This window comes from Salvia miltiorrhiza, unplaced genomic scaffold (assembly GCF_028751815.1).
Source record: "Salvia miltiorrhiza cultivar Shanhuang (shh) unplaced genomic scaffold, IMPLAD_Smil_shh original_scaffold_305, whole genome shotgun sequence".
Lineage (NCBI taxonomy): Eukaryota > Viridiplantae > Streptophyta > Magnoliopsida > Lamiales > Lamiaceae > Salvia > Salvia miltiorrhiza.
In genome coordinates this window covers 450,660-471,563 of record NW_026651524.1, presented here as the reverse complement: position 1 = coordinate 471,563, position 20,904 = coordinate 450,660, and the positions used below count along the sequence as shown (strand labels likewise).

Genomic DNA, 20,904 nt, shown 5'->3' with positions numbered 1-20,904 from the left:
TCCCCTCCGCCTCCATGAAGAATTTCTCTTTTTATTTTTATTTTGAATTAATTTCTTGGATTTCTTTAATGTAGTGAATTTATTGCTTCTCTTCACTCTCTACTCGCATCTACAGAGCTTCTCCCTCTGCATCTTTCTCTTCCCTCTCTCCGAAATCGAATATGGCGGTTACCTTCTCGGATCTGTTGACACTATGATAGAGGAGCAGCTCACCGTGGAGCCTTGCAACGAGTACATCCAAAGTTGCGACATTGTTGCCCTCAACAAGATTTGAGGCCCAACCTGCTTCCAAGCCTTGTCCGGCGATAATTTTGTTATTCACTAGCACTTTTTGCTTGTTTTGGTTTATACTACCTTCATTGTTACTTAAGAGGGATGTGTTCTCTGAGGGAAGAGGAATTGATATGCTTAAAACACTCCATTTGCGGATTTGATTTGGTGGTGTTTGATGAAATTTACTGTTAAAAAAATGTAGTGAATTTATTTGTTCTGGATATATTTTTAGAATTTTTATTGTTGCTTGGTGAATCTCATTCTTGAGTTTGACTACACCAGATCTCAATTTTGTTCTCGTTCTTGTTACTTCTTCTGGAATCACTTGTTTATGTGAAGCATGCTGGATCAGTTTTTAGGTGATTGAATTTTTGGTATATTTTGATTTTTTAGGAAATGAATCATTTAATTACATATTATTTGATAAAATAGAAATAATAATCCCTTAATCACAAACTTAAATATGTGGACCACACCCTTAACTCTACTTACTTTCTTCTCCTTAATCTCCGTGCCGAAAAGAAACGTGCCATTATTAGCGGGACGGAGGGAGTAATATAATACAACAATAATACATCACTACCTAAAGTATGAAAACATCGCCACCAAGCGAGATTGAACCCAAGACCTCTTATAAGAGAGTCTCTGGGTACCTCAACTTTGCCACTAAAGCAAGGCCTCATAGTCATAATTTGCATTTGTTTAGTACTTATATTTCCTAGTTGCATAGTTAAGATGAAATACAAAATTGAAGGCTATATTATTCTTGTCAAGTTTCAAAAGTATTTTACAAAAGCAGATCATGTGGGCCAAAACAGCCCAATCCAAGTAAACTGGGCCGGCCCATCAAAATCAAAGAGGAGGAATTAAGCCCAAAAGGTTCCATTTACAATTAACAACGTTCGTATCTCGAGTTCTGTTGGTGGTTTCTTCTTAGCATTCTGGCAAAGGGGGAATTTTGACTGGGGTTTCTTCAACAACAATTTCCTCCTCCCAATTCCGAATAATTTAACGAAATCAAATGAAGAAATCCCAGAATTTTTATCTTTAAATTCAGATCGATCGTTCGAATTCTTCAGTAAAGATAATAAAAAAATTGTCATTTTTTTGGAGGGAAGAATTTGAAAGATGTGGGTGTTTTATTTGATCTCGCTGCCATTAACCCTAGGTATGGTGGTTTTGACTCTTAAATACTTCTCCGGTCCAGACGTTCCCCGCTACGTCTTCTTCACGGTGGGATACACTTGGTTTTGCTCGATTGCGGTTATCGTTCTTGTTCCGGCCGACATTTGGACGGTAAATTGTAGTTCATTCCGCTGAATTTTGAGTTTTCGCGGCAGAATCGAATGAATTACGAGCACGTGTGCGGCTGTGCCGGTGGTGTGGCTGGGGGAAATGCTTTCAAAATGTGCCAATTAATATGGTTTAATCAGCTGGTTTGAGCTAGATTTTAATGATTTTGATATGATCTGTATCAAAAATCCTTCTTATTGAGCTTTGTTCTGTTTGCATTGCTTGGTTGGATGCTGGTTGATAAGATGGTGTAGGTGTAGCTGGTTCTATAATTTGAGATAGATCATATTTCATAGAGCAAGCTGTTTTTTCATTCTACGAAATGCATTTGAAATTTCTCGCTGTGTGCTATTGTTTATGAGTTGATGGTATTAACTGTGAAATTGATTTTGTGGAATAATGAATATTTATTTTTTATATATGTTTTATCATTGAAATTAGTAATATATTCAAATATACCATAGATATATAGGAGTTGACATCCATGTGGATTAAAATTTCAGGATACGCTAAAACTGTCTGGCATGCACCTTAACATTGAGTTCAAGTAGAAATGATTTGTGACATCGACTTGAATATCCATGGTTCCTCAATAATCTTTGATGGATCACTTTGTGATGTTGGTGTGTGCTTTAAGTGAAAGCATTCTTGTGTTTCAGTAGATACAGTGCTTTATGTGTTGCTTTGTTCATGGTCAGAGGTACTTAAGAAACCTGGTTTGGAAAACAGTTAAGTAACAGCTTTGGTTGAGCAGTATGATTTATCTGTATAGTATGTGATACGTTTTGAAAAATTAGCTGTACTTGAAGATGGTTGATAACATCAATAGTTGTTTAGTTTTTGTTTTTCCAATTTAATAATTTTATCTTTAATATAATATTAACAGAAATACGTCACAGTTAGTCCCGTTGCTTGTACTTGCATAATTTGCTGCATTTGCAACCAAGCATTACACGTGCTAGGTTTATCACTCCCTTACTATCCCTTGTTCCAAACCAGCAGAGTTTGGATTAGTCTTGTGCGTATCTTATTCTTTTTATTTGCCTGCAGACTATAGTTGGTGATGGTAATGGTAATGCAGGCATCTCTTTCTTTTGGAGTTGGTCATATTGGAGTACCTTTCTGCTCACATGGTATACCTTTTTGGATGCTTTCCCTATAGTACAGCTTAAACGTAGATGCATTACTCCCAACAGATGTGTTTCTTCCTCAATAGGAAGAAACATAATATCTTATTGATCATTGTATACGTAGTTTTGATTTGTTACATGTAGAAATGTTCACTTTTCTGCAAATTATTTCCTTATTTAGAGTGCATTCATTTAGACGAACATTTATGCAGCAATTCAATTTTGAGGTCCGAGGATTGATTTCCAAAAGTTTTTCTGATAGTCTATTATTCCAATGCGAAGGATGAAGAAAATAAGGAAGCGCTGGTTGCCTAAGTCTAGAAAAGAAACCTGTTTTTGTGTTTCACATCACGTCCAATACTCTCTTCTCCCTGTTGGTTCCTTAAATTAATCTTTTGCAAAAATATGATTAAGATGAGTACTGGATCGCGTGACGTGCTTTCCCCTAAGAAATACATAAAAATCATTACTGTCTCAGACATGTCTTGTTTTAGTTTTTCCTTATTAGTAAGTTCCAGTCATGCATATTACTGAAAACAGATGTATTCATGTATATAGTCTTAGCTAAACAGTTGTGTATATTTAACGTGTAAATGGGTTATGTATTGACTACCATTAACATTTTATTTTTTTGGCACATCCATTTCGAAAGAAGGAAAGATGGATTGATGATGGCCAAGTATTAGGATAGAAAACTTTTATCTCTATATTTCAGAAGAATTTTGCAACGAAACACAAATCAATTGATTAGGAGTATATTCTTATAATCTTATTCTGTCCTGCAGCTCCTGCTTTTTGCTCATTTTGTATGATTTGATGGATATATCTTAAGATAATCATTCTATGTTTCCTCCCTGAGCAGGCTTGCTGTACCTCTCATACAGGGTTATGAAGATGCTGGAGATTTTAATATGATAGAAAGACTGAAGACTAGCATACATGTAAACTTAATCTTCTATTTAATTGTGGGATCCATTGGTCTTTTGGGACTTATTCTCGTCATTACTATGCACAAAGATTGGTTCGTTCTTCCTCTCTTGGTTCAATTTCTTTCTTCTTTCTTGTTATTAGTTGAATAGTTAGCATTATCTTGGTTAAATGAAAACTTATGATGGTCTTGGAATTGACTGAAAAATTTGTCATGTTCTGGTCATCCGTTTTCCATTGGTTTCTTGGAATAGAGTTGGTGGTTCGTACCTAATTATTCTAAGTTTAATGATACAATATGATATGACATGGATACCTTGAATGCATAAATATTAATTAGTGTTGTTAAGATAAAGATAAAAACATATAACACCAAAATTATGAAATAAGTATTGTGTAAATTTTTAAAATTAATCTTGTGTGGGTCGTCCCATGACAGATTACCAAACAACCAACTGCATCAGGCAAATGATTCTCAATCGGCAACTCATAAATAAATGCTTTTTCTTGATGCTAGTTTGGCAGATAACTAGTGGACTTAGCATGATGCTAGAATAGATGGCTAAATTGATTTCCACTAACATGGCATGCTGGTATCTGTTTCAACATCCCTGATCTTTTTCACTGGCAGGCTTCATGGAAGAGGTATACTGGGTTGGGCAATGGCGTGCTCAAACACATTTGGACTTGTGACTGGTGCATTTCTTCTTGGTTTTGGGTTGAGTGAGATTCCAAAAACTATTTGGAGAAATGCTGACTGGACAGCTCGTCACAAGTTTCTCTCGCATAAGATAGCCAAAACAGCTGTGAAACTTGATGATGCGCATAAAGAGTTATCAAATGCAATTGTGGTTAGTATCACTAAACACTCGTGCATAAATTGATAAGCATTTTTGTTGTGGGAACATTTGCCCTAAATCAATTCATATACTTCAAGTCTTCAACCCATCTCCAATTTCCACTCTTCAAAAAGCTCGATGTAATATCGTGTTCCCTCAATCTCCAATCGTCTTGACTTTCTTCATTTAGCATGTATTAGATAAAACTCTTGAATGGTTCTGTTTTATGAGTATGTATATATATAAATAAATATATGTATATATATACATATATATATATAGAGAGAGAGAGAGGTTCAAATGAGAACGGAAAACCATTTTCAACCCTTCGATTATGGGTTGGTTATTGTGAGAACCGAGAACTTTGACGTTTAAAGTTACTGCTTCATCGTGAAATTAACTGCACTTAGCAAAAATGGAAAATATAAGAAATTTTTGCTCCCTTAATGAGTCGAACCCACGTGTTGCATTCATCCATCAAGATGATGTATTCATCATAGATCTTCACGATCAAAGGGATGAAAATGGTTCTCCATTCTCATCTTATATAAAAATTATCATTTGAACCTCTCCTTATATATATATATATATAGGAAATGGTTCAAATAAGTACCCTTAATTATTGTGAGAATGGAGAATCATTCTTAGTCCTTCGAACATAAAGATCTACGTTGAATACATTATCTTGTTGTATAAATGCATCACCTGGGTTCACATTCTATTAGGGGCGATTTTTTTTATTTTTTATTTTTTTATTGAAATGCATTAAATTTAATAGTGAATCACATATATATATATGATTAATGGGGTTAGGCTACGAACTCATATTAAAATAGGAACTACGAACTATGAAAACATGATAAACTATATGTGTAATTCACTATTAAATTCACTATATATATAGGGTTAGGTTGTAGTGAGATCGTTATTTTTCGTACGATGTGAAACTAATGAATAAGCCAATATATAGTGATGAATAAGGCGGTATATAGTGTTGAATAATGATATTAAAAAAATTAGTAAAATTTTCACTCCCTCTAGTATTCGAACCCAGGTAAAATTTTCCCCCCTCCAGATAAATATCAGCCAAATGATACATTAAATCAACACCAACAAATCAATCTAAGATCCCACCTCACTAGCTTAAGAGCTGCATTAATCAATTTTAGTAACACTGAAAACACGGTTTCCTGAAAAGTAAAGTTTATTAAACACTGAAAACACGGTCTCTAATTATGCATTTCAATAACTTTCTTGAAAGAAATATATTTAGATTTTTGTACTTTCACCCGTAGCAGAAAAATATTTTGTATATTAAAGTTACAAGGTCTAGTTTTTCTTGCCTTTTATTTTCTTCCTGTTCATAAGGTATGTCTCCCCTAACTCCTGTTTTTCATTTGGATTTAATAGGTTGCTCAGGCTACTTCAAAACAGATGACCAAGCGCGATCCGCTAAGACCTTGTATGGATGTTATTGACAATATGTTAGTGCAGATGGTACATTTTTCTTGCACAGCTTCCATCGAAACACCATTTCATAATATTATCCATTATAGGAATTTTAATTTGATTTTCTATCTGCAGTTCAAGGAAGATCCTTCCTTCAAGCCACAAGGGGGTCAGTTGGGAGAAAATGACATGGACTATGATACTGATGAGAAATCAATGGCTACACTTAGGCGCCATCTTCGAGCAGCACGAGAGGAGTATTACCGATGTAAAAGGTACCACTATCTTTGCAGGATATTATGTAAATTAGGATGCCATATGGTTCTATATGATACTGTGCAATTCAATTTGTTCCTTTGTGCTTTAATTGACTATTTGTCATTTTTATATCAAAAAGCCCTTGTTTGTTATAATTTGTCTTAACACCGGCTTCTTCAAGATTGGTTCTTATGATTGGATTTACTTATTTAGTCATTAATCCATGTGTCTGGAAAATAAATGCTCCAATATACGAGAGTATAAATGAAAATTTGTATACCCTTTTCATTATTGACCTAAGAAGCGTTTTCGTATGGTTGCTTAACTTGAGATGTTAATATTAAAAAATGATTTCTACTTTAAAAAGGCTTCCTTTAAGATGTCCAGTACTTATCTCCTCCTTTAATCTTTTATGTGATTGTACTCTTCATATATTAGTGCCTCAAAGTTCCTTAATTTATCTACTAGGATAATACTTGTCATTCTCAGATTTGGCTATCATATGTAGGCTAGCTAGTTTGAATATTAACTAGCTAAACATTATATGTTCTTATATGTTGCTTTATTTACAGTGAGTACCTGAGTTATGTCACGGAGGCTCTTGAATTGGAGGACACAATAAAGAATTACGAAAGGCGCAGTATTACTGGATGGTTCGCTCATTCCTCTTCCTAATTCTGCGCTGATATGATGAACCAAATGAACTTTAATTCTGTTGCTTCTGTTTTGAAATGAACACTGGGGGATAGACAAGCATTCTTGAGGTGGCAACTAAGTTGCCCTTTGAGTTAATTGATCCTAAGCCTATCTGTAATCAGCTATGGTTTGCTTAGATACATAAGCTCATGTTTCCATTTCATATTTCTTGTCCATTTAAGGTTGATGTGTGGAATTTTTATGTAACACAGGAAGTTTATCTCAAGCTTCAGATCGGAACGCACTGGTAGACTTGGGTCCTTCCTCGACATGGCAGGTAATATTTGTTCTTTGGTGACGTCCATTGAGTCATGAAGTGCAATACATTAAGCTAGGTTCTAAGAACCTGATCATTGTTTCTCTTCTTGCTCCCCCAGAACTAGTATGGCGCTGTATCTTACGAAAGCAACTGGAAAAACTTTTGGCTGTCATTCTTGGTTGCATGTCAGCTGCCATACTACTGGCTGAGGCTACTATGCTAGCTAGTGGAGTTGATTTATCTCTATTTTCTATTCTTATAAAGCATGTGGGAGATCAAGAGGTTCTTGTGCAGGTATGTAATCGGACTACATTACCAAGTTTCATTAAAGATTGCAGTTATTATTTTGAACCAAATTGTTCAAACATCATCAGTAGGATGCGACACCTTAGTATTATCTGATGCTGAGGCTGTAATTATTGTTGGCATACAGTATTACCTGAGAACCAACAAATTTACCATTTGAATTACATGACAGTGATAATTGGTGCATACAATTTTATGTAAAACAATCTTCATGCTCTACGAATTTCCAAGCACATGGTTCATGTGTAGCTCTCATATAGTAATCATTTCAATTTTTATCTTGCAGGTCTTTGCATTTGTACCCTTGATGTACATGTGTCTTTGCACATATTACTCATTGTTCAAAGTCGGAAGGCTAATGTTTTACTCATTTACACCCAGACAGACGAGCGCTGTTAGCTTGTTAATGATATGCTCGTATGTTTCTATAGTACATCAATTGTATGCTTTATATCATGTGTTTAGTCTCCCATGCAATTAATAGTTGATTTCTTGATCTGCCTGTCAGGTTGGTTGCTCGTTATGCACCTCCGATTTCATATAATTTTCTTAATCTCATCAGTCTCGGGGAGGGCAAGACAACATTTTTTGAGCGGGTGAACTTTCTTTCATATGTTTTGGCTACATATAAATTTGCGTGCATCTTACTGAATTATTCTTTTTCTCTTTATAAGTTGATTCATACGTCGACAATGTTTGATTATTTTTAATAACGTTTAACATCCTTCGTGCTACAAGAATTGTATTTTCATGACTGCAAATATATGTTACACGTTTGATTTGGGTTGAAAATGATGCAGCGGATGGGAACAATTAATTATGCTGTATCTTTCTTCGGGACTGGATTTAACGAAGTGTACCCCCTTACTATGGTTATCTATACAATTCTTGTCGCAAGCAACTTCTTTGACAGGATCATCAGCTTCTTTGGCAATTGGAAGATTTTTAGACTTCTTGTAAAAGAATCCGATGATGTTGATGGGTTTGATCCATCTGGTTTGCTTATACTGCAGAAAGGTATGCTTGTCACTGTAGGTAGCTTCATGCACTTTACATGCCAATTTTTGAATAGTACTGTTTCGTGTGTATTTCACCTGTAGGAAGAATAGTAATATCTTCATGCCAAATTTAATTACTTTCGCAGAAAGAACCTGGCTTGAACAAGGGCGCATAGTTGGTGAACATGTTATTCCATTGGCTCGAAATTTTAATGACGTGAGCTTGGATCTTGAAACCGGCAGCCACAACAAAGTATGTGACCTTTTTCCAATCGCGATCATTAGTGTGCTGAAAAGTGCACCTCCGATTGTATCATTGGTGTATTTTTTTCATAATTGTGATGTTTGAAATCAATGGCAAATATTTCAGGACCATACTCTTGAATTGAAGGCGAAATCTGAGTTTAGCAAGGAGGATATGAAAGGGAGTTCGTCAAGGCCGTCTAGAAAAGATGAAACCCAGAAATATTCTGGGAGCAAAGAAGCAATAAGTACCAAGTATGCTTCGATGAGAGAACTAAGCAAATCAGGATCCAACAAGAAGCCAGTCGAGAGTATTGCCTCTGCTAAAGTCTCGTTGCTCGATGCTGCCAACTCTCAGTCTTCTAACAGCAGCGCCCCTTCTGGTTTAGCTTCAAAGTGGGCGTCAATGAAACAAGGTTTTCAAAATTTTAAGGCCAACATAGAAGCTAAAAAGTTTATACCTCTGCGTCAGGCGCAGGAACCAGGACACATGATGTTATCACGCGCTTCGTCCTCGGAATCCCTAGATGAGATATTTCAGAGATTGAAACGACCAGCTGAAGATGGAGGTTTCTCCCGTCATGAGGATGATGACGACCATGAAATCGAAGCTTCACGGCCAAACAGGTAACACCATCCTGTACAAGACTCTCAGCATTGTTATAGATATACCAAATACAAGCAAAAGCAAAGCCAACGAAATGTACATATACTTTGAACAGGGGTTTTAACCCATTTTTGGAAGTATTATCATTATTGTAACCCCCTAAACAATTCTTAATGTACCACTAATGTTGTATGTCACATTACATTGTTGGCTTTATCATAGTCTTTATCAGGCAGGTGATGCTTTTCAATTTTCTGTGCATTTCAAATTTCTGGATGCTTCTTTTCTGACTAATAGAATGTATTACTTCAGAGCTGGCTTTATTATTCATTTTATTTATTATATTTTTGCCTGTTGGAATAAAACTATGGAATTACTGGATAATAATCAAAGCTAGCATTACCAGAACAAAATAAGAGTGCCTAGTTGTAAAATTTCTCATAGATAGAATATGTGCAGAAACTGCTGTAAATAAATTAAATTTGAATAAATGTTGTAGTAATGAATACATAATTCAAAACCAGTCTCTTTTCATGGATATCCACAAAGTAAATACTTATATAGAATATCATGAAGCTGTAGTTTTCAAAATCGTTCAATTGAACCTGCCCATCTTTATAACTTCATCTAATGATGGGTTTTCAATGTTGACTTCCATAACTGAAAAAGAATATTTGACTAGCAGTACTTGTTTTTTCGAGTAGTTGCCAGGGATTTAAAATATCATTTTAAAAGAAGGCTCGCTTGTGGATGATTTGGAATGTCCAAAAAGCAATAATAACTTCGCATATATGGTGAAATACTGTTTCATAAATTCTCATACTTCTCTGTTCAAATGTATGTTAAGGTGTTCTGATTTTATGGAAACAAAGAATACAAATACTCCCTCCCTCTGCCCCAACTATCTTGATTCGTATTTCGTTTTGAATCGTTTCAACTATTTTGATACATTACCTTATATAGTAAAAGTTTTTCTCTATTTCCTTATATAGCAAAAATTGTAGAATTTAATTAAATTATAGATTGTATGTGTTGAAGAAAGAGAAATTATTTATTTTATTAAAAGATTGAATTGGTAAAGATTATTGATAAATATAGTCTTCTGATAAAACATAAAAATTGTTGAATTATATAGGTTGTGTATGTGAAAGAGAGAGTAAAGATTTTTTTTATGAAAGAATTGATTAAGATGGGTTGTTGATAAATATAGTCTTAGAGCATCTGCATCGGTTACACGATAGCAGCCTACTCGTGTAAGGCTGCTATCGTGTAAGCCGATGCAGCCCACACTTACACGAGGGCTACACGTTCTATCATGTAGCCCTCACAACCGTTGAAAATTACACGCGCCTATTAAAAAAAATTGAATATTTGAATTTTGAATTTGAAGGCAGCTTTGACTGCCTCGGTTTCCGTGTCAAATTTGACCGTTCGAATATATATTTTTTAAATTTTTTTTTCTCTTTATATTCCATCTTCCTCCTTCTTCTTCCTCACTTTCACTCCACAATTCTCATCTTTCAATCTACACTTCAAGCATTTTCTTCTTTTTTCTTCCGACAATGGCGGAATTCGACCACGGTTCTTCGTCTGATTCATCCGACGGTGTTGCTCACGCGATCATGGAGGAGATAGAGTTGCAGAAACAATTGCTTGCTCACATCTACGCCCAGCCGGCGCCGGAGGCGGGACGTGTGAAACGTCCCCGGTCTTACATCCACCGTGATCGAGAGGAAGCCCATCTACGTCTTATGCAAGACTACTTCAACGACAATCCGACGTACGGACTTACAATTTTCCGACGGCGTTTTCGAATGCAAAAGGAGCTGTTCTTGCGCATTGTCGAGGCTGTTCAAGGTGAAGATACTTACTTTCAGATGACCACTAATGCAATAGGTCGGGACTCTCTCTCCCCGTTGTAGAAATGCACGTCGGCTATCCGTCAGTTAGCCACCGGTGTCAGTACGGATACTTTTGATGAGTATCTCAAAGTCGCCGACTCCACCGGGAGTGTATGCCTCAAGAAGTTCTGCAAGGCGGTCATCCGGGCTTTTGGAGCCCATTATCTGTGCCGTCCAACGCCGGAGGACATAACACGCCTTACCCAGATGCACGAGGCGCGACACGGATTTTCTGGGATGCTCGGGAGTCTTGATTGTATGCATTGGGGGTGGAAGAATTGCCCTAAGGCGTGGCACGGCGCATATACACGCCGTGATCAAGGGGAGCCAACCTTGATCTTGGAGGCCGTTGCATCCCACGATCTGTGGATTTGGCATGCCTTATTCGGTGTCGCTGGTTCGAACAACGACATCAACGTTCTCAACCAGTCGCCTCTCTTCGCCGACGTGTTGGATGGAACTGCCCCGCCTGTGCTCTTTCAGGCGAACCATCGCTACCACCAGATGGGCTACTACTTATGCGACGGCATATATCCGGAGTGGCGTTGCTTCGTCAAGAGTCCACCGATGGCGACAAATCAGAAGGAGGCGAGGTTCAAGAAGATGCAAGAACCGCACGAAAGGATGTCGAACGTGCCTTTGGAGTCCTTCAAGCTCGGTGGGGAATCATTCGTAGTCCTGCGCGGAATTGGTACCTGGAGCACCTCCGGGACATCATGCTGTGTTGCATCATTCTCCACAACATGATTGTGGAGCACGAAGGTGAAGGAGCAACCAATTGGAGAGATGACGACGCGGGACATGGGGCGTCTAGCAGTGACTCGACGGAGAGTGGTCGAGCAACCCCAGTTTCATTCGAGGAATGTGTGCAAAGAGATACCCTTCTCCGAGATAGGCAATTGCACGTCGCGCTCCAATATGATTTGATGGAGCATGTTTGGGCACGTTTCAGACCTCTAGGGCCGGAATAGTTATTTGTAGGATTTGTTTTTATTTTATTAAGTTTTATGTAATTTTTAGGATTTCAAAATTAATGCAATTTAAATTTGAAGTAAATTGTGTGATTTAAATTTATGAAATTAAACTTAAATGAAAAATGGAAAAATCAAAACTAAAACTATCATGTAAGCTATCATGTAACCTCAATGCAACTTCTTTATACCATGTGATCCCCCTCATAAAGTAAGCTATCATGTAAGCTATCATGTAACACCAATGCGGATGCTCTTATGTCTCTCTATCACATCATTTATGTTTTTGCTGTCTATTCACTTTTTTGGTGGAGGGTGATTAGAAATAGAAAAGAGGGAGGGAGGGAAATAAGAATTCTTTTATTGGTGATGGAGGCCAGGTAGATGTAGTTCATGAACCTGTACATAGATAGGGTTCCATAAGTCCCATATTGCTGGTTAGAATATCCTCTCTTTTTTGTCAAAGGCCATATTATTTACTGCTTCATGTTGGTGATTACTAGCAGAAGGGTTTCAAAGTTTTTATATCATTTTTAACTATAATGTTTTTTGTTATCAATTTTAATACCATATTTCATAGTGCTTTCTGGTTTCAATTTTCAATGAATTGTGTACTTACAGCCAAGTGGTTGTCAAGTGATTATCAACTTGTTATTGTAAGGATGTGAAGCTCTTTATTTGATCACAACATTTCCAGTCATTTCTGTAGTGCTGATTTACCATTTTAATAGTTTATATGACTTTCGCTCATGGCAAATAATTCCTTCGTCCTATAAGAAAGTATTGCATTTTTCATTTTTGTCCGTCCCATAAAAAAATATTACTTCTATTCTGGGACATGGCTCCACCTTATTTTGTTACCACAACCACTCATATTTATATATCCCACAATCAATTCAACCACAATCATTCATTTTCACGAAATACATTATTTACCAACTATTTTTTCTTAAAACTCGTGTTATCCCCAAGTGATACTATCTTATGGAACAGAGGGAATATGATTTTTTCATAATAGCAAGCAATATAAAATCATTTAACAGCAAATATGACCTTTTCTAATAGCATATATGACTTTTTATAATAAATATGACTTCTCATAATAGCAAGCATATTGAATTACTTAATAGGAAATACTATGAAATATTTAATAGGAAATATTGATTTTTTCTAATAATAATTATGATATTACTTGTATGAGATAGTACTTAATGATAAATATGAATTTTCAAAATAATACTCTTGTTCATCGTATATAAGATTCATCTTATAATAAATATAATTTGACAACGAGATTAAACTCATTTTCTGTGTTTCAACATGATATAGGAGAGATTATGCGCAACACTTCCTAAGTTCAAATCAAAGTCTACATAGTGAAACTCGAGGTCTCAATACATAAGTAGGGAACATATATATTTGATAAACATATGTAATTCCACATTCCCATTTCAAGGAAAAGACTGTAATCATGTAAAAATAATCAAAAATCTAATATTCATTTAAATCAAACAACAGCCAAAATGATTCATTTTTGAGTACTTACTCCGACGATCCCCATTTTTCTTGCTACCTCACGAGAGATCGACAAAGATGGAGACTTTTCTACAATTATCATTCATGCTAAAGAGCTTCATAGTCTGCACCACTTGGCCCGCCGAGTGCAGACACATCTGTTGTGGCTCTGTGTGTTTGAAAGAATTGTTGTGGAATAGTAATTTTCAGTTTGAAGATGCATTTCCGATGATCGATTTCTTTGTCTCTGTCCAATGTCAGTCGTATAGAGGTCATAAAACGGGTTCGGTTATAATCGTAACCGTATCGAAATTTCGGTTAATCGGTTAACCGATAACAAGATTTTTCGATTAAAAGTTATAAAAAATAAATTTCTAAATAAGTTATGATCATCCAAAATGTCAAAGTTAATTTTTGTTTGCTATCATTTATCTCTAGTGTTGAACATAATAATTTTTTTTTTCATTTTGTTGGTGAAAAGATAAGAAGATACTCCCTCGGTTCCATAAGAGTGTGCATCACTTTTAGTGACATGAGTTTAATAAAATGTTAGATAAGTGTATTGGGAGTGGAGAAAGTGATCCACTTTATTATAAAGTAAAAGTAAGAAATAAAGAGCAAATGCACATTCTTGTGGGACGTCCCAACATAGAAAAAAGTGCACATTCTTATAAGATGGAGGGAATATCATTTTTTCCCTTAGAAAGACATTACATGATTATTTAATTATAATTATTTTAAACATAAAGATTTTAAAATTATAGTAGTAATTTTTATTGCAATTAAGGAGATTGAAATTTGTGTAAATTTTAATATGAATTTGTAAATAAAAAATTAGTTATATATCTTAAAATTAGAATTTAAATACTATTATATAGATTTATCTAATTATGTGTACTTTATTTATTTATATAAACATATTTGTCGTTATATTTTTCTTTTTATATTATTCGTAATTTCCCGATTGCTTAATTAGTTTTGGACTATTTAGATTTGACCTTTTAATAATAATACAATTTGATTTTTGAAAGTCCAAAATTGTTATATTAAATGACGGCTATTAATTTTATTATATTGATGGTTTGTTATTTGTTCAAAATGAGATTAATTGACTTAAATTATTTACTTCACAATCTATAAATATAATAGTAATTGTTATATCTATTTAATTATTATACAATACTCATTAAATTTAATTATATAATATTGTATTATACACTATTTTAAATCTAGTACTAATATTTAAATTAATATAATTATTTTGTTACTAATTAATCTAACTCATAAATAATACTCCCTCCGTCCCAACTTTTAGTATCCAACTTTCCTTTTTTGGCCGTCCCACATTTTGGTATCCATTTCTATTTTTAGTAAAAGTAGGTGAGACCCTTACTCCACTTTAATTATTTTAACTATCACATAAAATGTGGGACCCTTATTCCACTCACAACACATCAATCACTTTATTAAAATTCGTGCCGTTCTCAACTGGATACCAAAAGCCGGGATGGAGGGAGTAATATTTTAATTTTTTATAAAATTTAAAAATAAATAAACATATCGTGATCCATGTAACATAAGGCATACTCCCTCCGTCTCTTAAATAACTTCCTATATTTTCTTTTAGACTATTTTTATCAATGACCTCAACAACCCAATCTTTTAATAAAACCAAGTCTCAACTATTTATTTGATTAAAAAGATTATCTTTTCGGTTGGTCTGCAATTTGCAGCATCAACCTGTTATCAAAGTTGCAATTTTTTAATCATTTTTTTTTGTTTTAAAATTTTGTTTTATTCCCACGACCGATTGTGCGGTCATTAGTAAATATAGTCTTAGGAACGTCTCTCAAATAACTTTCTATCCATTTTGGGATATTAACCCACCACTAATAATACTTTATTTATTATTACTTTTTAACCTTTCACCATTCTCAATATTAATTATAACATATTTTCATTATTTTTAATATTAATTATAATATTTTTTTCATAATTAATACACTTAATAATTTTTAAAAAAAATTTGTATCGTCTCCTATTATAAAGTTATTTGAGGAACCAAGAGAAGTAGTAGTATAGATAAAATGGTGGAATAGGATGCCGGCTCAAGCCATATCCAAGGCTGCAAACTATAGACACAAAGAAAACCATAAAAAATAGTTAAAAAAAGAAAATGAAAAAGAAATAAAGAAGAAAAAAAAGTTGCAGGAATCAGGAATGATAAGTTGCATTGGGATCTGAGCATGACTGATGAAAGGGACCCACCTTTGAAGGGTCTATTTTTCGCTCACTATCCACCTATTTTATCATTCACTCCATTGCATTGCTAACATCTCAATTAGCATGTTTCTCCATGAAATATACGGAGTAGTATATCGCTTTACTTTTGACACCAATTTTAATAAAATATTAATAAAATTATTAGTAGAGTAAGAATTTCATTTTAAATATGACTAAAATAATGTGGATCCTACTATTAAAAATAAATATGACATAATTTTTATGGACAGACGAAAAAAATAATTATGGCATAAATTTCGTAGATAGAGGGAGTACTATTCCTCCATTAATAATACTTCTATACTATTTTTAATAATAATAAAAAATCGATTATTTATAATATTACTATTAAATAATGGACCCATCCCACTTCATATTCAAACTTATTAAAAATAATTTTTAAATATATTTGATAAACTTTACTATATACACTAATTACACTATTTTTAATTTTCATGCCCAAAAATAGTGAAACATTACTAATGAGACGAAAGAAGTATTACTTTTTATTTTTGCCCTTGTATTTCTTTCCAGTATTTTCCTTTCACTTATAATTTTTTTTCCGCTTATTATCCAAAAATAAACGAGCACGGCAAAGTGGGCTCATTTATTTTTCTTAAAATTTATGTTACATATATCTTTGAAACATTTTTTCTTGGGCTGGTCTTGGGTGCGACCGTCGCACAGTGTGCGACGGGTCCGCATCGGCCCGCGCCTGACCCGGCCCGCAATCCAGACCCGAAATCCTAAATCCTAAATTATTACATTTGTTTATAATAATTATTACTTTTAATAAGCATGAAATATACATTTGTTCGCACAAATGTATACTTATATAAATATAGGTATTTTTCTTCATTTAATATATAGTATTATATTTTCTAAACCCTAAATTCTATAAACTAAACCCTAAACCCTAAGCGTGAACACTAAACCCTAATAGGTGAAGACTAAACCCTAAGTCTGAACATTAAACCCTAATAGGAGTATTTACTTTTAATAAGCATAAGATATACATTTGGTCGCACAAATGTATACTTATATTAATATAAATCTTTACCTTCATTCAATATAAAATATTATACATATCAATATACATTTATATGAACAAATGTATATATTGTGTTTATTAAAAGTAACCATTATTATAAACAAATGTAATAATTATGAGTATGGGTCAAACCCACGCGGGTCAGGAGGGCGGGTTTGGGCCGGGTATACCCGTCGCACACCTGTGCGACGGTCGCACAAGAGAATTAGCTTTTTTTCTTTATTTATTTTTTCATCAATCCCCAAAACACCTTTTTAATATATTTTTAGAAATAATTTCACTTATTATTATCTTTACAACTTTCACAGTTCCAATAATCTTGGCATGTTTTTCTTTTTGGACTGTTCCAATAAAATTGACCTATTTTCATTTTGTGACATAATTAGTCTCTAATTAAAACCCATTAAACATGTGGGTCACCACATCTACTATTAAGTTAAACAACTTTAATATAACAAATAACTTTAATAAAAGATCCTTAACTTACAATTACTTTTCCTTAAATATGTGGGCACCACCTTTGCTCCACTAATTTAACTCTACTAAAAGATATAAGTCAAGATTAATTTGACAGATGGAGTATTTATACTCATTATTATTAATGGATCAATCTATTTTCATTTTAATTGGTCAACTAGTCACTATCATCACTTTTTCAATCATTACTTTTCTAACTTGTGAAATCTTTTTTTTCATTCGTGAAATACACAACTAATTTTATTAAAATTCGTGCCGACTCCCCTTAGAAAGTTGTTTTAAGGACGAAAAGAAGATAATTTTTCAATTTTCTATTATATAAATACTTTAAATGTCTTTTTTTAAAGTATTGAACTTTAATTAAATACCAATTTATTAATTTGAAAGTTATGTAATTCGTCTAATCATGATTGTTGGGGTCCCGGAGGGTTGACTGACAGGTGTATGGGGGGGGATACACATATGGGTTATTTTTCGCAAGCAAAACAAACTTAACCAGATTTCAGTTCGAAATAGGTTGTAGACTGATATTGAAAATACTTCAGTAAAATGATATCAGTCGAGCACTGGGCTTAACTAATATCCAAGTAAGGCCTTCAGTCTAGTTTGTAAAATAGAGTAGAGTTATTAATCTTTCTGACTATCTGTTGAGTTGTCAGTAGGATTAATAACTCAGCAACATAATTTAAACTTAGTGCGAATAGCCTTTAGAAAAGAGTTTGCCACTTGTAAAATCTTTAGTTGCACTTTTCACTTAATCCAGTTTAGTTGAAAACAGTTTAGCACAAGTAAGGGAATAACTGAAAGCAAATAAAGAACACAAGAATTTTTACGTGGTTCGAAAATAACCTTCCTACTTCCACGGTTAGATGATTAGTCTGTGAGCTTATGCTTAAAGGTGCACAACAAACCTACCAATCCACTTTGAATTGGGTTTAACACTTACCACGCCCTGAAACTGTCGTGTCCAATCAGCTAATGCTAAGGTCTTTGGAGACAGAACCTTTAGTCTGAACTCCCTCTTGGCTTAACTGGTGCCAAGGTAACCGTCTTGTTTAGTTTTCTGGTACTAAACAACAACCACTTGGCTTACCTGGTGCTAAAAGACCGTACTGTTTAGTTTGCTGGTACTAAACAACAACCACTTGGCTTAATTGGTGCCAAGGAACCATCTGTTTAGTTTCTTGGTACTAAACAACCACTCAAACACACTTTTCTCTTCTTCGATTCGAAATCTATCTATCTATGGAAATGCTGGCTCTTTAATTCGACAGAGCTTCAGCGTATGTCTTCGAATCGGTGAAGATTGCAGTTGTTCCTCAAGCTCTATTTATAAGCGAAGTCTTGAATAGATCCGTTGGAGAGATGGTCTTCAGGATTTCTGTCGTTGTGAGAGGATGTCGCTTCTTGGGCTGAGGTGGCAATCTTCGGATATTCCATTTGACAGATATTTGAATTGCCTTATCCTCGGAGTATGGTGTTTCTGCATCTTTACATGCAAAGGGAAGTTCTGGTACTTGCAAGGACGATCTTCAAATCTTCGGCAATTAATGTTGTTGTACTTGAGCATTTAATGCGGCGTGTCTGATACTCTTCACTTCAGTCAGATGCAGAATGTCGACTGGTGCTTGAATTAAGCTTCATTTCAATGTTGATACTGCATTGCAAGAATATCTTCGAGTGATGACTGATACCTTTCAATAGGCGCGTTCTTCAATGATCATTTGGTAGAGGCTTCAGTCAGGCTGTCTTCAGTCCTCTGTCTTCAATCAGCTGATCTTTAGTCATTGTAGCTTCAGTCACGACTTGAGGACTACAACACTTGAGTCTATAAGAGAGGAATAAACAAGAGAAGCTTTACAAATGGTTTTGGTTTCATTTATTTCCCAACAATGATCCATTTCAAAAAAAATGAAAATCTTTACAATTTTGTGAGTAATGTTGGCAGATACTGATAAACAAAAAAAATGCCATTGAAATTGAAACCAAACTATAATAAGTTTCTTCCGAGTCCATCAATCTGACAGAGCAAAATATGCGAAACGATTTAAGAAAATTGAGCGATATGGGCCAAGATATTAAATAAACTTATTTATAAAATAAAGTATGTGACGGCCCGACTTATCTAGGGGCAAGCCACGCTGAACTTGGGGTGATTATCAAGGTTATTTAGCGGAAGTAAGTAACTTAACTATTTTGATTGAAAAACTTGGTTAATAAGCGGAATTAATGAACCTATTCTTTAATCGTTCTGCTCAAAGGAAACCCGACTTAACACGAAGTATGAGGACTCCGGTCAAGTTTAGAGAGTTCGTTATCACGGTGTCTGAGTGCCCAAGAGCAACTCAATTGTTCAGTTGTTTAGGGAAAGCAGTAAACAAGTTCATAATTGCCACGCAGGGCATAACCAACAAAATGAAATGTTTGGTGATCGAGGTTATGGGAAATAAATATCATTGAGAAACCTTGTCGACAGCTCCAGACCACCACCACCACCTAGCCCCCGCTGCGCCCGACTCCATTAACCTGAAATGATTTAAAACTTTGGGCTGAGTACTAATGCACTCAGTGAAGTTAATGCCCCTTTTTCTTTAAACTGGTTTTAAAGAACTGTGATACTTGGTGAAATGCATGCCTGTAAGAAAATATAGCAATACTTGAAAAATAATTACTATAAATTCTGAAATACTTGTGAGCCGTAGCTCCTTTAACCTTTGCGCACCTTTCTGGTTTGGTGTTACCTTTCTTGGTGCTAAGTATGGGAGACCCGGCCGAATCAATCCCATACCTAGACTTCTTACTGGTGTACACTACCCTGGCCCCCGTCGGGGACAGAGCCGATCGTTTGGGGACGACCCCGTTTGTTCTGTGGGGACAACCCCGTTTGTTCTTTGTAACAACCAAACAAAATGTTTGCATGCATTCACAATTTAAAACATATTTGCTTGTATAAAAAGAGAGGGCTTACTAACCCAATATACTTTTGCAAATATAACCCACCTGGTCTTCGGTGTGAAAGAGAGAGGTGATCTTAAGCTGTGGCACCGTCCTGCGGACCAATTCCTACAAGACGAGTTCTTAACTCTTAGAGCATATCATGGATAACAAAAACCATTGTCTGCTTAGGATCTCTAGGTTAACCTATTCCCGGACTTACAACGCAAAATCGAACTAGGGATTATGCATTTTACATACGTTAGCTTATCTTGATGCCTTATCTAGGTTAACTCACTCAATTTCATGAAAACTTTGCACAAAACATATCCCAAACTCGTCATGCACATATACATAATATTTCATGAAACATCCTTTAAAACCAACTTTCAAACTTAGAAAATAATTCAACAACTTGAGCTCTTAAGGGGCTGTTTTGCAACAGACACCAATTCTGTCTCGGATCTCTAAATGAGGGTCCAAAGGACATTCTG

General features: G+C 34.9%; 1 protein-coding gene and 1 long non-coding RNA gene across 2 annotated transcripts; one reads left to right on the top strand and one right to left on the bottom strand.

The window, feature by feature from the left end:
- Window positions 1-1,170: 1,170 nt before the first annotated feature.
- Window positions 1,171-9,528, top strand: LOC131004033 (uncharacterized). The gene is made up of 14 exons (XM_057930602.1): window positions 1,171-1,569; window positions 2,617-2,699; window positions 3,559-3,717; window positions 4,255-4,474; window positions 5,873-5,959; window positions 6,047-6,186; window positions 6,742-6,822; window positions 7,078-7,142; window positions 7,243-7,418; window positions 7,717-7,847; window positions 7,939-8,026; window positions 8,231-8,447; window positions 8,575-8,681; window positions 8,799-9,528. Exons 1-14 carry the CDS (start codon window positions 1,402-1,404, stop codon window positions 9,300-9,302), a joined length of 2,226 nt encoding a protein of 741 aa, XP_057786585.1. The 5' UTR covers window positions 1,171-1,401; the 3' UTR covers window positions 9,303-9,528.
- A 10,230-nt stretch (window positions 9,529-19,758) lies between these two features.
- On the bottom strand, window positions 19,759-20,539 carry LOC131004032 (uncharacterized). The gene is made up of 2 exons (XR_009094888.1): window positions 20,477-20,539; window positions 19,759-20,002 (listed from the first exon to the last, which is right to left on the bottom strand). It is a non-coding gene; the product is annotated as an uncharacterized LOC131004032 (long non-coding RNA).
- Between the last annotated feature and the right edge of the window lie 365 nt (window positions 20,540-20,904).

Bases quoted from the DNA above. Each gene is read 5' to 3' on its own strand.
- LOC131004033 (XM_057930602.1), top strand. From the start codon at position 1,402: ATGTGGGTGTTTTATTTGATCTCGCTGCCATTAACCCTAGGTATGGTG. The intron at 1,570-2,616 runs GTAAATTGTAGT...ATTTGCCTGCAG, and splicing joins TTCCGGCCGACATTTGGACG to ACTATAGTTGGTGATGGTAA. The intron at 6,823-7,077 runs GTTCGCTCATTC...TATGTAACACAG, and splicing joins AGGCGCAGTATTACTGGATG to GAAGTTTATCTCAAGCTTCA.